At 38.1% G+C, this 16933-nt stretch overlaps 1 protein-coding gene across 2 annotated transcripts in view; it reads left to right on the top strand.

Moving 5' to 3' along the window:
- The first annotated feature begins 835 nt into the window (after positions 1-835).
- The window catches only part of USP14 (ubiquitin specific peptidase 14), a 47947-nt gene continuing 31849 nt past the window's right edge, over positions 836-16933 (top strand). The window contains exons 1-3 of one of the 2 annotated variants that reach the window (XM_027575285.1): positions 836-1053; positions 5226-5371; positions 7898-7930. In XM_027575285.1, the coding sequence (XP_027431086.1) occupies positions 1038-1053; positions 5226-5371; positions 7898-7930 (195 nt within the window). In that variant the 5' untranslated portion in view covers positions 836-1037. The remainder of the gene's footprint in view (positions 1054-5225; positions 5372-7897; positions 7931-16933) is intronic. The other variant, XM_027575286.1, reaches the window with a different exon arrangement.

Genomic DNA, 16933 nt, shown 5'->3' with positions numbered 1-16933 from the left:
TTTGAAATGCGGAAAATTTTTGTCTTGAAATATGGACAGTTTCAACACTTTTGCAGCATTTGGAATCAAAATAAAGCCTCTATAAAGCAAGAAAGTACCTCAAATTTGACTTGAATTTCTTTGAAATTTCTTTCACTTATAGGTTCTACTTCTCATCTAGAATGCTTGACTTTACCTCTCCCATGACAACTTAGAGTTAGAAGAGGCCTCAGAAACCATCCAGTTGAAATCTCTCTTTTTCCAGATTGGGGAAACAGGTCCAGGACAAGTAAGTGGAGGGCTACGGGCAACACCCACCAACGCAGGGCATTTTTTTCTGCTATCTTACTAGCTCCAACCTAGAGTCTGACTGGTTGTTAGAAACGACAGTAATACATTACAATCAAGGCAGGCCTATCTCTGCAGTATTCAAAGCCTTTTGATACGCATTTTGTCACAAAAAAGAGCTGGGTATCTTTTGGTCAGTAGACAGACCCAGTGAGGGGTGGAGCAGGGCCTCTCTGAGCTCTTCTACTGGCTATATTAACAAGAAAAAAAAAGCCCAGCTCGAACTGAACCACTCTTTGTAAAGAAAGACTTTTTTAAAAAGACATCTGCGGGGTACCAGGTTCGCATCCAGCGGGGCCGAGGCGGAGCACGGCCAGGCCCACCCGGCGGAGGGAGCGGTCCAGCGCAGGGCATTGCGCAGGCGCAGGCGTGCACCTGTACTGGTGCAGGGGCCGCGCGCCCGCGCCTGCCGGCGGTCTCGCGCGGCTTCCCCTCCCACCTCCCTCAGCTCTCCACCCTCCAGGCCCCGCCTCGCCCGCTCGGCGCGCCGGGTTTTCTCCTGCAGTCGCCCTGTGGCTCCGCGGGCGGGCAAACTGCGTGTTGCTGCGTCATCGCCAGTGGCCGGTTTGAATGAGACTCTCGTCGCACCCGTGCTGCCGCCACTACCGCGCCTCTGCCTTGGCTGCCGGCGCTGCTTCATCGCGTCCCTTTCCCTTCGACGCCCTTGCCAGGCCCAGCCTTCCTGCATCGCCGCCGTCTCTTGTGCCGCCATGCCGCTTTATTCCGGTGAGCTCCTTCCTCGCCCTGCAGTTCCGTCCTGCGCTAGGCCTCTGAGGAGGCCGGGCCTGCAGGGCAGGCACCCGGCTGAGCACGGGGCGGGGGAGGGGACCGGTCAGGCATGGGTGGGGGGCACTGCGGCGTGGCGACGACTTGGCCCCTTTCTCTCTGCCCGCTATTTCCGAGCTCTACAACCTGAGGGATCGCTGTCCCTTCTGGCCCGGGTGGGTGGCGAGTGGAGATGGGGAGCACGAGTCAGCTCCTCGGAGTGGTGACTCTGCAGAATAGTTTTTGTCGCTGTCCTAGTGAGCCACGAGAGGTGAGGGTGTGTCCTCCTCAGGTACCCGGGACCAGGCTAGAGGTGTAGTGGGATTTTCTTGGACTCCTTAGTGGTAGCTGTGGAAGGGGAGGGTCAAGGAGGGGGAAGCCTGAGGTAAGGGAGGGATGGAAGGTTAGCTTTCATGGTGCTTGGGGTTTCTCTTAACAGCTCCCCATAGCTTACGCCTTGCTGCCTTTGGCTCAGACACCCATTTTGTACGAATTTCAGTTTTATCCCGAGGTAGACTGTGAACTTTATGCTTTGTTTTCATTTCATCAAACGTTATATTGGGTTTCTACGTCTGAATCAATAGTGTTAGCTTCGAGACTTAGGTGAATGCAAATACCCGCAGGCGTCATTTCCTTTTAAAAGGCGTTTGACAGTTTTTATTTTATTTTGCTTGAGGCAGTCCAAGGTATTAGCCGGGGATCACATTTGCATTTAGTTAATGGACCTTGCTGTTCTTAGTCTTATTCAAAATGGCACCTAAAACGTATGTGTTGACTTCGGTTCACTATGGATGTATGATTCATTGGCCATTCCTAACTCTATCATAATTCCTTTATTGAAGATTCAGCATTTTCAAAGAATGATACGAAACAAAGGAGTAATGTTTAATTTCGAGGTGGATTCTTGGTGTTCTAGAATCTTGAATGGAATGCTTTAATGATTGCTCAACCTCTTTGTAAAGCCAAGATTAAGAGTAGAATGGTACTTGAAATTTTCTATTTATGCACTGTAGAATTGAGGGGTTATTAATGAGTGATGGCGATAAATACCAGTGTATGCTAATACTTAAACACACTGGTAGACTCACATACAACACCACTAACCCCCCTCTTTGTTCCCCTCAAAAAATACTTATATTCACCAAACTATCTATCTTAACATTAAGTTTTTTCTTAAATATTTAACCGTATCTTTTCCTTATTTCCAAAATGAGAGAATTGGAGTAGATGTCTCAGGTTTCTTCTTTGACCTCTCCATATTCAGAATTTATATTTTCAGGATCTGCAAAAATCCCTATATTAAAATGAGAATATTTTAAGTACCATTTCATAAGTTTTAGTAGAAAATTAAATAGTCCGATTTGTATATGGTTAAGGATAAGTGCTGTAAAAATTAATGAACACCTGTATATCTGGCACAAAGCTAGTGTTTTTATACATGTTGCTTTGTGTTAATCTTCAACATAATCCTGTGATACTGGTATAATTCTCTTTGATGGGTATGCAGAAAGTTTAAGTAACTTGTTCATGGTGACACAGCTAAATCAATTTCAGATAGGTTCCTCTTCATTCCTTTTTTTAAAGATTTTATTTATTTATTTGACAGAGAGAGAGAGAGAGCGAGAGCAGGAACACAAGCAGGGAAGTGGGAGAGGGAGAGCAGGCTTCCTGCCGAGGAGGGAGCCCGATGTGGGACTTGATCCCAGGACCCTGGGATCATGACCTGAGCTGAAGGCAGACGCTTAACGACTGAGCCACCCAGGCGCCCCCCTCTTCATTATTTCTGATACTGTTTTGGTTTAGTCTTATCTTTTACTTGTACATTGTTCTCTGTTCCTAGTTTATTTAAAGATTACAGTTGTGCCCTCTTCAAACCCATTTTTCCCAGCTGCTGCTAGAGTGATCTGATGTTCAAACCAGACTAAAGTGGCCTTTATGGAAACTTTTCACAGATACTGTACTTCTATAACATTAAAGCCCAAAGCCTGTATGTTTTACCATGACTTACGTTATCTTTTGTGACTTGATCATTCACCAGCTTCTAGTTTCAGCTTCCTTCCCTTTTCTCAAGGAATTACTTAAATCTCAGAACACGTAATGTTTTATGCTTTTGATGTTTTTCTTATCTTTTCCAGGAATGCTTATATTTTAAGTGTCTAACACCTAATATTTTTCTTTGAGACTCAGAGTTGATAGTTAGAACCCAAAGTTACCACTTCCTCCAGGGAATCCTTCACTCATGAAGCATTCCTTTGTGATCCTGTAGCATTTATAATATTTATATTGTTAATTATTTCAATCCTTTCTCCCCCTTTTCTCTCTCTTATTAGATTCTAAGGTCATAGCATCTTCCCAGTGCTTGTCCTGGGGCTTATTGAATGAATGCTAAACACATTAATTGAACTAGTGAAGGAGTTGGGATTTGGAGTAAGGATTAGTTTTTATATTTTGGTTTTATTAGGAAAACAGGGGCACGTGGGTGGCTCAGTCTTTGAGCATCTGCCTTCAGCTTAGGTCATGATCCCAGCATCCTGGGATCGAGCCACACACTGGGCTCTCTCCTCAGCGGGAAGCCTGCTTCTCCCTCTCCCACTTCCCCAGCTTGTGTTCCCTCTCTGGCTATATCTCTCTCTGTCAAATAAATAAATAAAATCTTAAAAAAACCAAACCAGACAACTGTTAGTTGTGGGATTCTCATTTGCGTAGGTATGAAGTTTTCAGTGGAAATAAGCTATGTATATCCTTATGTTATTTTATGTATTTCAAAAGTTGGCTATTTCATGAGGCCAGTTGAAATTTTTTTATTATATGGTAAAATATATGTAACAAAAAAGTACTATTTTAACCATTTTTAAGTGTACATTTTTGGTGATAAGTACATTCATACTTTTGTGCGACCATCATCACCATCCACCTTCAGAACTTTTTCATGTTCCTACACTGAAATTCTGTACCCATTGAACAGTAACTCTCCATTTCCTCTTCCTCCCAGCCTCCTGGCAACCACCATTCTACTTTATGTCTCTCTGAATTTGACTACTGTAGATACCTCGCATAAGGGAAATCATAATGTTTGACTTTTTGCATCTGGCTTATTTTGTTTAGCATAATGTCTCCAAGGTTCATCCATGTTGTATAGCATGTATAAGCATTTCATTATTTTTTAAGGCTGAATAATGTCCATTTTATGTCTGTACCACATTTTGTTTATCCGTTTATCTGTTGATGGACACTGGATCACTCACATCTTTGAGACTTTTGTGAATAATGCACTATGAACAGGGGTATACAAATAGCAGTTTGAGTCCCCGCTTCACACTTTTGAGTATATACTTAGAAAGGAATTGCTGGATCATATGATAAGTTTAATTTTTTGAGGAACCACCATACTTTTTTCTGCAGTGGCTGTACTGTTTTATATTCCCATCAGGAATGCTTGAGGGTACTAGGTTTTCTACATCCTCACCAGCACTTGGTATTTTCTTCTTCTTCGTCTTCTTTTTTTAATAGCCATCCAAATGACTGAAGTAGGATTTCTGTATTTTTTAATGATTTAGTTATATCTTTGGATTCTTAATATTTAACCACCTCTTGCTTAGGAACCACACCTTTCAATTCTCCCATGGAACGTTTCTTATAATTCAGTATAATTCAGTATTCCTTAACCTGTTTTAAATATGCTTTATTTTTCCAAAAAGTTTTTTTTATCTTTCTGATTTTTCTTTACTCTTTCTATTCCAGCAGTATGTACTGATTTTAATAATTGTTAAACACATTTTGAAGTCTGAACCTTATTCTGGGAAATATTCCAGAGTGATCATATTTTTCTGAGAGTATTAGAGTAGGATTCAGAAGGCTTGAATATTTGCCAACTAGTTTTGTGACTGGTAAATCAATCATCTTCTCTTAAGTCTCCGTTTATGAAATGAGAAGTTGGATTGGGTTCAGTTAAGTTTTATTCAGGACCTACTACATTCAAGTCACTCCTGATGAGGTAGACAGTATGAGCATATAAAGAGGAATGACATAGGCTAGTTCTTGAAAGCCAAACTAATGGGTCCTCTAGGGATCTTCTAAATCTGAAGTCCTTTTATTTTATAAATGAAAAAAATAAATTATGGTTTTGCTTGCAGTTACCGTGAAATGGGGAAAGGAGAAATTTGAAGGTGTAGAGTTGAACACTGATGAACCTCCAATGGTATTCAAGGCTCAGCTTTTTGCACTGACTGGAGTCCAGCCGGCCAGACAGAAAGTTATGGTGAAAGGAGGAACATTGAAGGTAAAATTTAGTCCAGATTTTCATTCTATACTATTATATAATTAGTGGAAACAAACACCAGAAAATGTAGCACTTGAGGTTTTGTTTTTTTTTTTTTTTTTTTGGTGAGAGTACGTAGTCTATATGAATTTAAAACTGTCTTACTCATGTTAGGGTAGGAAAAAACATTGTAGCCATTTCAAAACACTGTGTTATAAAAGCATCATTAAAATTTTCATTTTAAAATGCTTTGTATCAGTGACTACTCCTAGGAGTCAGGGGAGTGAGGAACTTTCCATTATCTCTGTTGTTTGGATTTTTTTTTCTCTGAGGGTGTGTTAAAAGTATTTTATTTTGTTTAGATTAATACAAAAATCTATATATCCTTAGTAGTTTTCTGTTATGGGGCGGAGAAAATTTTATCTCTGTTAAAAATACGGAACAGTATGGTAGATTAAAAAAAAAATACAGAAGGTATTTTTTTACATGTATTCAAATGTTGAAATTCAGAATAGTTCAACATCTTTATCAAAGCCCCACTTCTGGAATACTGGAAAATTGTTAATTTTTTCTTTTGGCCTGTTTCATATTCTACCCATTAAAAAAAGGGCTCCTATCATTTAGGGTGTATCACTGTGTAAAAACTGTTTGGAGGTGGGAGAAAAAAATTTTTGTTTAAAAGGAGAACATAATTTTTCCTTTAGTTTCCTTGGAATGGTCATATTGACTACAGTTAGGAGTCTGTAAACTTACTGGCATCATTGGTGACGGGCCACAACAAGGTGCAAGTATTATTGTTTGTAAAACTATGGAAGTAGAGTTTTAAAAAAATATTATCCTCAAGAGTTTGGTGTGAAATGCCAAAGAGCTGTAGTTAACTTTAGAGATATGGCTTGGTTGCCCCTGTCAGCTGGGCAGTAAAATTGATGTTGGTGAAGAAAATATTGTTTCTCCTCCAAGTTGCAGTATGAGCTTTTTAGTCATTAGTGAACTTGATAATTGAATTTGTGATGAGCTGTGTACTGGTGATGTACTGTGGAGAATTAAAGAGAAATGGTATGTAAATGAAACTGACTATTAATAGCTATCACTTACTGAATAATTTTCTGTGCCAGGCTTTTATTTTCTTCAATTCTCAACTCTTTGTTTTCTAAAAATGAACGTAAATATATTTTAAAATTTTCATAAATGAGAAAACTTAGCATCAGAGAGATTTAAGTAACCTATAGCAAGGTACTGGAAGAGCCTGTGATTTATAAGTCAAGCCGATCTCGGTTCATTTTTCAGCTTGGTGTGACCTTAGATAAGTGATCTGAGGGAGCATATATAGTTATCATTCCTTATGATTAATAGAAATGGCCCTTAGACTGAGAAGGACATTTAGGAAGTTACTGTTGCACTTTGAAGCAGGATGTCCAAAGAGATAATTAATGGCACCACCAAATGGAAAAGCATATTGCATGCCTGGCATCTTGTCTAAGAAAGAAGTAATGTGGAAATGACTTTATCCTGTGAAGGGAAAGGGCTTAGCTGCAGTAGGCCAAGATATCTGGGGGCCAGTCATGGCATTAAAAAAAATTGTTTTAACTGAATATATTGAAGTGAAAGTAATTACTTCATAGATATGAAATTTAGGACTTTAAAAACATTTGTGGACACAGCAAATGTTATTAAGGGTTAGTTTGCCTCTGGTAGTCCTGGTATAACTAAAAAAAATTTTTTTTTAAAGAGTTTATTTATTTGACAGACAGCAAGAGAGGGAACACAAGCACGGGGAGTGGGAGAGGGAGAAGCAGACTTCCCACTGAGCAGGGATCCTGCTGTGGGACTCGATCCCAGGACCCTGGGACCATGACCTGAGTCAAAGGCAGATGCTTAACAACTGAGCCACCCAGGCATCCCGTCCTGGTATAATTTTTAATAGCACTTTCATTCTCAAGAATCTTCTGCTTTGGAGGCACCTGTGTGGCTCAGTTGTTAAGTGTCTGCCTTCGGCTCAGGTCATGATCCCAGAGTCCTGGGATCGAGCCCTGCGTTGGGCTCCCTGCTCCGTGGGAAGCCTGCTTCTCCCTCTCCCACTCCCCTGCTTGTGTTCCCTCCCTTGCTGTGTCTCTCTCTGTCAAATTTAAAAAAACAAAACAAAACAAAACTCCTGCTTTGGATAGTAAATTATATAATCATTCTAATTATGTAGACCTTATTTCATAAGTTACTCTTCATTCCTGTCACATAAGCTAATTATTAGTTTTGCTGGTTCCATACATGTAACAAACATGCAAAAAAATTAGTATCTGTCATTGTTTTTTAGTCCTTTTGGTACAGTTAGGTTTATTGTCTTTTAGTTTGTGTCTTTTGTAGTTTAAGCAACTGTAAGACTTACTGACTTTAAGACTGCATTTTTAAAGTACTTTTGATTATAGTAATTTTAAGTAAAATCTGCAAACAAAAAATTTATTCTATTTTGGAGTAGCTTAAATTCATTGATTACTAGAATATGTTCAGATTATACAGGAGTGGTTAAATGTTTTTCATTTGTTTTTAAAACAGGATGATGATTGGGGAAACATCAAAATAAAAAATGTAAGTATTATCATAAGAGCACTTACTATATTTCAGTTTCTTAATTATTACAAATGCAGTCCAAATGCCTTTTTTCCGTATATATATCCAGTTGTTCCAGCACTATCCTTTGAAAATACTCTCCTTTTCCCATTGACTTGTCTTGGAATCTTTTTTGAAAATCTGTTATAGGTTTACTTTTGGACTCCTGTTTCATACAGGATACATTTCATTATAACTTATGCTGGTACACATGGTCTTAGTGATTAAAGCTTTATAATAAGTCTTGAAATGAGATAATGTAAGTTCTCCAACTTCTGCAAGAATAGTTTAGCCGTTTTAGCTTCTTTGCATTTCCTTATAATTTTAGAATAAGTGTCAATTTTTACAAATGGACTCTTGGAATTTTGAGATTGTATTGGTTCATTGTTCAGTTTGGGGAAAATGGGCATTTTAACAGTACTGAGTATTAAAATCCTTAAAATGTTGTACTCTATTTAGGTCTTTATATTCTCTTAAACTGAGTTTTGTAGCTTCTTAGTGTAGGATCTTCATGGTTTTTGTTAGAGTCTCTGAACTTAAGGTTTCGTGGCTGTTAAACGATATTTTAAAAAATTTGTGTTTTCTGGTGTTCATGGGTAGATTATAAAAATACAGATCCTTTTCATCCTGTAACCTTGCTAAATTCACTTAATAGTTTCATTAGTTATTTTCTAGATTCCACTGGAGTTTTCTTTTTATGTACATGAGCATGTTATCTGCAAATAGAGGTATTTTTACTTCCTTTCCAGTCTTTATGACTTTTATTTCTTTTTATTGCCTTGTTTCTCTGGGCTATATTATTTTTAATAATACAGTGTTGAATAGAAAGTGGTGAGAATGGGCATCTTTGTCTTATCCTAGCTCATTCACTAAGACCTTTTAAATTATGAATGGCTGTTGAATTTTGTTAGGTTATTAAAAAGATCATATGATTTTCCTACTTTCTGATAATCTGGTTAATTTCATTTTTATTTTTATTTTTTTAAAGATTATTTGAGAGACAGAGCACGGGTGCATGAGCAAGGGGGGGGGAGGAGCAGAGGGAGAGGGAGAAGCAGACTCCCCACTAAGCAGGGAGCCCGATGGGCTCGATCCTAGGACCCTGAGATCATGACCTGAGCCAAAGGCAGACGCTTAACCGACTGAGCCACCCAGGTGCCCCTCATTGATTTTTTAATTGTTAAATGGTACATTCCTGGGATGTGCAACTCTCAGTTTTTTTGGTTTTTGCAGCCCCATTTATACTCTTAAAAATTATTATTTTTAAACCCCAGAGTTTCATATATATTAGTTATATCTATTGACGTTTACCATATTAGAAATTAAAACTGAAATTAAAAAACCTATTTATTTAGAAATAACAATGGCAAACCCATTACATGTTAATTTTATATTTTGAAATGTTTTCCCAAAAATATCGTGAAAGGACTGGCAGTGTTCTGTATTTCTGCAAATCTCTTGAAAATCTAGCTTAATAGATATAATTGAATTCTCATATTTGCTTTTGCATTCAGTCTGTTGTGATATGTTGTTTTAGTTGAGGTATATATAAGAAACCTGGCCTCACATAAACAGTTGGAAAAGGGGAGGTATCCTTTCAGATAAAATTGTGAACATTTTTCTTTCATAGTATATCCAAACTCAACATATAATAGCTTATCATTGGTTAGTTTGTGGTAGAAACCACATCAGTGACCTTTCGTGCATAAAAATCTATTTGTAACAGGGAAGGTGCCAAGTACATAGTGACAGATATAAAATTCTAATTTTCTCTCAAAAGCTCTAATTTTGTCATTGGCAACTATATGTAGTCAGTTTTTCCTAAGGCAGCAAGCTCACTTCATTTATTTTTGAGAAAATGTTGGCTAAATACTTGAGTATAAAAACCCATAATTTGTAGTTTTAAGTAAAAATGATATTCCATTGAAAAAGCAACTAGTCCAGTTTGCAACTCAGACATTTACACAAGCTTATCCTGAAGAAAATGATCATATTTTGGTATGCAAATGTGTTATTTCTTGATTATTTTCATATATATTTTATTGATTGGTTGATTTTTTTTTAGAGAGAGGGAAGGGGTAGGGGCAGAGCGAGTGAGAGAGAGAATCTTAAGCAGGCTCTGTGCCCAGCAGGAGCCTGACACAGGTCTCCATCTCACAATCCTGAGATCATGACCTGAGCCAAAATTGAGTCGGACATCAAGAGTTGGATGCTTAACCAACAGCTATCCCGGCGCCCCACTGATAGATTTTTAATAGACTTTATTTTTTAGAACAGTTTTAGGTTCACAGCAAAAACTGAGTGGAAGAAACAGAGCTTTCATAATATATCCTTTTCCCCACACATGCAGAGCCTCCTCCATTACCAACATCCCCTACTAGGATGGCACATTTGTTATAATTTTTCTTTTAAAGAGTTTGTCAGAGAGAGCATGTGTGCTTGCGAGTTCACAAGCAGGGGGAGCGGCAGGCAGAGGGTGAAGCAGGCTCCCTGCTGAGCAAGGACCCCCGATGTGGGACTTAATCCCAGGATCCTGGGATCATGACCCGAACCGAAGACGGAAGCTTAACCGACTGAGCCACCCAGGTGTACCACATTTGTTATAATTGGTGAACTTATATTGACACATCATTGTTGCCCAAAGTCCGTGGTTTACATTAGGATTCAAATCTTGGTGTTGTACATTCTGTGGGTTTGGACAAATGTATGATTACATGTATTTACCATTATAGTGTCATACAGAGTAGTTTTATTACCCCCCCAAATTCTGTGTGCTCTGCCTATTCATCCCTTCAGCCCCCTGACAACCATTGATATTTTTACTGTCTCCATTGTTTTGCCTTTTTCCAGAATGTCATGTAGTTGGAATCCTACAGTATGTGTCCTTTTCAGATTGACTTCTTTCACTTAGTAATATGCATTTAAATTTCCTTCATGTCTCTTCATGGCTTTGATAGTTCAGTTCTTTTTAGTGATGAATATAGTCCATTTTCTGAATGTACCACAGTTTTATTCACCTACTGAAGGAGATCTTGGTTGCCAGGACAAGTAAGTCTTTTTTGAATGGGTATTTCCCATTTCATAACACAGAATATCACAAAGAAATGTATTCAGAGGTTGAGATTTAATAAAATTAATCATTTTAACCAATTTATTTGATATCATTACTTTGATGTGTGCTAAACTATTAAAATTTTTAGCCTCAAGTGATTTTCCACCATTAGTGCAGATGTCAGCACAGTGAAAAAGGGACAATAACATCTTAGCATTATGAAAATAGTTTTGATCTTGCCCTGTGAAAGAATTTCAGAGACCAACAGGGGTTCACAAACACTTTGAGAACTGGGACAAACCCATTGAGTCATGATGTATTTATCTCATTTATGCATTGCTGGATTTAATTTTCTCATTTTTTATTTTTTTATTTTTTTAAAGATTTTATTTTATTTGAGAGAGAGAAAGAGAGAGAGCACACGAGAGGGGGGAGGGTCAGAGGTAGAAGCAAACTCCCTGCTGAGCAGGGAGCCTGATGCGGGACTTGATCCCGGAACTCCAGGATCATGACCTGAGCCAAAGGCAGTCGCTTAACCAACTGAGCCACCCAGTCGCCCTAATTTTCTCATTTTTTAAAAAAGATATTTGTATATATGTTCATGAGGGGTATTGATATTTTTATTTGGGGACATATTGCCCTCTTTTTTTTATTTATTTATTAGAGAGCACAAGCAGGGGGAGCGGCAGGCAGTGGGAGAGGGAGAAGCAGACTCCCCACTGAGCAGGGAGCCCAATGCGGGACTCGATCCCAGGACCCTGGGATCATGACCTGAGCCGAAGGCAGTGCCTTAACCAACTGAGCCACCCAGGTGTCCCTGCCCTCTCTTTTCTAAATGAGTTTGTGTAAGACTGGTATTATTTCTGTAAATACTTGAAATAATTTACCAGTGAATTTTTTCTGGACCTGGATTTTCTTTGTGGGAATTTGATTGATATTTAATTCCTTTACTAGATACAGGGTATTTAGATTTTCTGTTTTTTATGTCAGTTTTGATTAATTTTCTCTTTTGAGAAAATTTGCTTAAATATATTGAATTTATTGGCATAAAGTTGTTCATAATATCCAGACTTCATTAATCTTTTATATCTGTTATCTTTATTTGTTGAAGTCCCGCCTCTCCCCCCCCCCTTCCTGATATGCTTTTGGTGTTTTGTTTTTGGTCAGTGTTGCTAAGGATCTATCAATTAATCTTTTCTATTTTTTATTTTATGTATTATCCGTTTTCTACTTTACTGATAACTACTCTAAGTTATTTCCTTTTTTTCTACCTTGGGTTTAAATTGACTTCATTTTCTTTTTAAGGTGTGTGCTTAAATCATTGATTTTTTTTTTTTTTTAATAACTTCTTTCCTTATGTAGGTGCTTAAAATTATTACTTCTCTTTAATCACTTGTAGATACAACTTTAGATGTGCTATGTTTTTATTCAGTTAAATATTTTCTTATTTATGTTGTGGGTGTTTTGTTTTGACCCATGGATTGTTTAGAACTGTGTTGTTTAATCTCCAGTTATTTTGGTCTTTTTCTAATATATTTGTGTTACATAGTTCTAATTTGATTCTGTTGTAGTCCCATAACATATCGATATTATTTTGGTCGTCTGAGATTTATTGACCCTTTTTTATGGCCCAGAAAGCCTATGTTTATTATATGGTCCTTAATAGGAAAGGTTTGCCGACTTTTGGTATAAAGGGTGCTAAGACGATGTCTTTGAACTGCTGCTCTAGGATTTATATTCTATATCTTTAACTTATCATCCTCTGCCTTAAATGACAAATGACTTCAGGTATAGTGTAAGATTCTTAAAAGAGTATACTTCCATTTCCCTGGTCCTTGGTGCTATTGTTACACAGTTTACTTCCACATGTTAGAAATCTTAGACTTCATTCGTATTTTTGCTTTAAATAGTCAATTATCATTTAAAGAGATTAAAAATGTTTAAAACTCATATTTACCATTTTTGGCATTCTTCCTTTGAAATCCGAATATAAATTTCCATCAGATATCCTTTTCTTCTGTCTCAAGGACTTACATATTTCTTGCAGAGCATATCTATGAATTTTCTCTGCTTTTGTTTTTTGAAAAGCTCTTTATTTCACCTTTTTTTTGTTGTTTTTTTAAGATTTTATTTAGTCATTTGATAGAGACACAGCGAGAGAGGGAACACAAGCAGGAGGAGTGGGAGAGGGAGAAGCAGGCTCTCTGCTGAGCAGGAAGCCTGATGCAGGGCTTGATCCCAGGACCCTGGGATCATGACCTGAGCTGAAGGCAGACGTTTAACGACTGAGCCACCCAGGCACACCTCACCTTTATTTATGAAAGACATTTTGGTAGGTATAGAATTCAAGATTAACACCTTTTCTTTGAATACATGAAAAATGTCTTCTGATTGCATAGTTGTGGTCATTCTTTGTTCCTTTGCATATAATGTGTTTTGTTCCTCGTGATGCTTTTGAGATTTTTCTCACTGTTGCTTTTCAGCAATTTAATTACATGTTTTGGAGAGGTTTTCTTATGTTTATTCTGTTTGAGCTTCTTGGATTTGTGGGTTTATAGTTTTTACTAAATTTGGGAAAGTTTCAGCTATTTAAGCTTTTTTTCTGTGTGCCCTTCTCTCTCCTCTTTTTTGAGACTACAATTACAGATGTTGAGTAGTTTTGCCCATTGTAGAATTTTGGTCCCTTTTATTTGTGTTGCGTGTGGGTGTGCTGCGTGTGGGTGTGTGTTGTGTGTGGTGTGAGTTGTGTGTGTGTGGTGTGGCGTGTGTGGTGTGGGGGTGTGTGTGTGTGGTGTTTGTGGGGGTGTGGGTTGGGGTGTGTGGGTGTGGGTGTTTGGGTGTGGGGGGTGTGTGGGTGTTTGGGTGGGTGTTGTGTGGGGGTGTGGTGGGTGTGTTTGTGTGGTGGGTATTGTGTGGGGGTGTGTGTGGGGTGTGTTGTGTGTGTGGTGTGTGTGTGTGGGGTGTGTTGTGGGTGTGTGTGTGTAGGGGGGTGGTGTGGGGGGGTGGTGTGGGTGGGTGTGGTGGGTGGTGTGTGTGTTGTGTGGGTGTTTGTGTGTGTGTGGGTGGGTGTGGTGTGTGAGACTTCTGTTTTCTAAAACTTTTACAAGTTTTAGTTATACTTAGGTATATTATCTGTTTTGAGCAGACTTGTGTTTTTTGTTAAGTAATGGTGGAGGTGTATTTTTTTTTCATATGAGTGGTCAGTTGTATGAGCACATGTAAGTTTGTTTCTGGATTCTGTTCTTCTCTTGATTTGTATATGTACCTTTACATCGATACCCACTCCCACTGTCTTGATTATTCAAGATTTGAAATCAAGTAGTAGGAGTCTGATTGTTCCTCTTTTTCAAAACTATTGGCTATTCTAAGATCTTTGCATGTCCTTTGTACGTTTTAGACTCAGCTTATTTTCTACAAGAGTCCGCTGGGATTTTGATTGGAATTACATTGATACTATATATCAAATTGGGATGTCTTTTTAAAAAATTTTTAAACATTTTTTAATTTTGAGAGAGAGCCTGTGTGCATGAGTGGGGGGAGGGGCAGTGACAATAGCAGCAGGAGAGCGAGAGAGAATCTTAAGCAGGCTCCACGCCCAGCATGGAGCCTGATGGGGGGCTTGATTTCACAACCCTGAGATTATGACCTGAGCCAAAATCAAGAGTTGGACACCTAACTCAGCCATCCTGGACCCCCAAATTGGGACATCTTAATATTGAGTCTTCTAAAAAAAATTTCTCACAGCAGTGTTCTATATTTTTTTTCTTTTTTTTTGAAGGTTTTATTTATTTGAGAGAGAGTGTGTACATGAATGGGGGGCGGAGGGGGAGGGAGAAGCAGACTCCCTGCCAAGCAGGGATCCTGATTCAGGGCTTGATCCCAGGACCCTGGGATCATGACCTGAGCCAAAGGCAGATATTTAATTGACTGAACCACCTAGGGGCCCTGTTTTCTTTAATTTCCTTTGCCTTTCCCCTTTCTCCCTTTTCTCTTCAAGATTTATTTATTTGAGAGAGAGAGAACGTGTGCGCACTGTGCGCGTCAGGGGAGGGGCAAAGGGAAAGAATTTTAAAGCAGACTCCCTGCTGAGCATGGAGCCCAAGGGGTTTGATTTCACGACCCATGAGATCATGACCTGAGCTGAAACCAAGAGTTGGATGCTTAATCGACTGAGCAACCCAGGCACCCCTTTTATTTTCAATACAGGATCGTACACGTTTTTTTAAAAATGTCATTAAGTATTTCATGGTATTTGGTGCTATCACAAATGGTGTTTTTTAAATGTCGTTTTCTAATTGTTCATTGCTAACATATAGAAGTAGAATTAATTATTGTATATTGATCTTGTATCCTGTGATTTTGCTGATTTTTACATATTTGTTTAGGATAACGTAGATAGGATACAATCATGTTGCAAATATGAAAAAATTTTTTTTTTCTTTTTCAGTCTCCATGCCTTTTATTTTTCTTTTTCCTTGCTTTATTTCACTGGTTAGGATGTTCAGCACAATATTGAGTAGAATTGGTTCACAGTAGGATTTTTCCTGATCTTAGGAGAAAAGTCTCTAGATTTGGTTGGAGTTGTTTTATAGATGTTCACCATTAGTTTGAAGAAGTGCTCTATTTGTAGTTTGTTGAGAATTTTTATTCATGAATGGGAGTTGAATTTTTCAAATACTTTTTCCATATCTATTGCAAAGATCATTTTTTATCCTTTAATCTGTTAATGTGAAATACATTGACTCTTTTGAATAATAAACCAACTTTTCATTCTTGGGATAAACCCCACTTAGTCATTATGTATTTTCCTTTTTATATATTGCTGGATTCTATTTGGTGGTATTTTGTAAGGGATTTTTGTATTTCTATTTGTGAGAATTACTGGCTTATAGTCTTCTTGACTTGTCTTTGTCTGCTTTTGCTATCAGTGTAATCCTGGCCATATAAAATGGGTTAGGGAGATATCCCCCACCTCTCCTCTTTTCTGAAAGAGATTTTCTTTAAATGGTTCATAGAATTCTCCAGTGAGGCTTGGAGCTTTCTTTGTGGGAAGACTTTTCATTTAGGAATTTAGTGTATTTAATAAATGTAAGACTATTCAGATGTTACATTTTCTTTGACATCTGTTTTGGTAATTAGCATCCTTTAAGGATTGTCCATTTAATTACAGTCTTGTCAACTTGATTGGCATAATGCACTCTTATTATCCTTTAATTCTGGAGTCTCTAGTGGTGTTTTCTCTCCTTTTTTTCCCCCTGGAATTGGCAAATTGTGGTTTCTCTCTCACTTTCTTCATTATCTACCCAGAGGTTTGTCAATTTCATTGATTTACCCCCCTCGCAAAGAATCAACTTTTGCTTGTTCATTTATTATTTTACTGATTTCACCTCTTTGCTTTATTTCCTTTTACTTTGGTTTTAATGTATACTTTTTCTAGCTTCTTATGGTAGAAGCTTTATTTTAAGCCTTTTTGTTTACTGTTTATATCTTTTGTCCAGTTTTCTATTGTGTTCGCATTACTGATTTTTTTTTTTTTTACGTGCTTCTATATAGTGTAACCTTTTTTCCATTTTTTCCTTTTAAATTTGACTGGTAATGTTTTGCAGACGTTTTCAAGGTATATGTGGTAACATTAGTCCATTCATCTTTTATGTCAATTTTAGAAAATATTCCAGCAAAGCAAGATTCTTTTTTTTTATTCACTTACATGTTTTGGTAATTATATGTTTTACTTATTTATTTTAAAGGACTTTATTTTAGAGAGAGCGTGAGCTCATGTGTGCAAGTTGGGGGAGGGGCAGAAGGAGAGAATCTACAAGCAGACTCCTGGCTGAGTGTGGAGCCCATTGTTGTGGGGCTTGATCTCCCCACCCATGAGATCATGACCTGAGCTGAAACCAAGAGTCGGATGCTTAACCCATTGAGTCACC

Source organism: Zalophus californianus, chromosome 14 (assembly GCF_009762305.2).
Source record: "Zalophus californianus isolate mZalCal1 chromosome 14, mZalCal1.pri.v2, whole genome shotgun sequence".
Taxonomy (NCBI): Eukaryota; Metazoa; Chordata; class Mammalia; order Carnivora; family Otariidae; genus Zalophus; species Zalophus californianus.
Note: the sequence above shows the minus strand (reverse complement) of the source record. Positions and strands in the feature narration are given on the sequence as shown.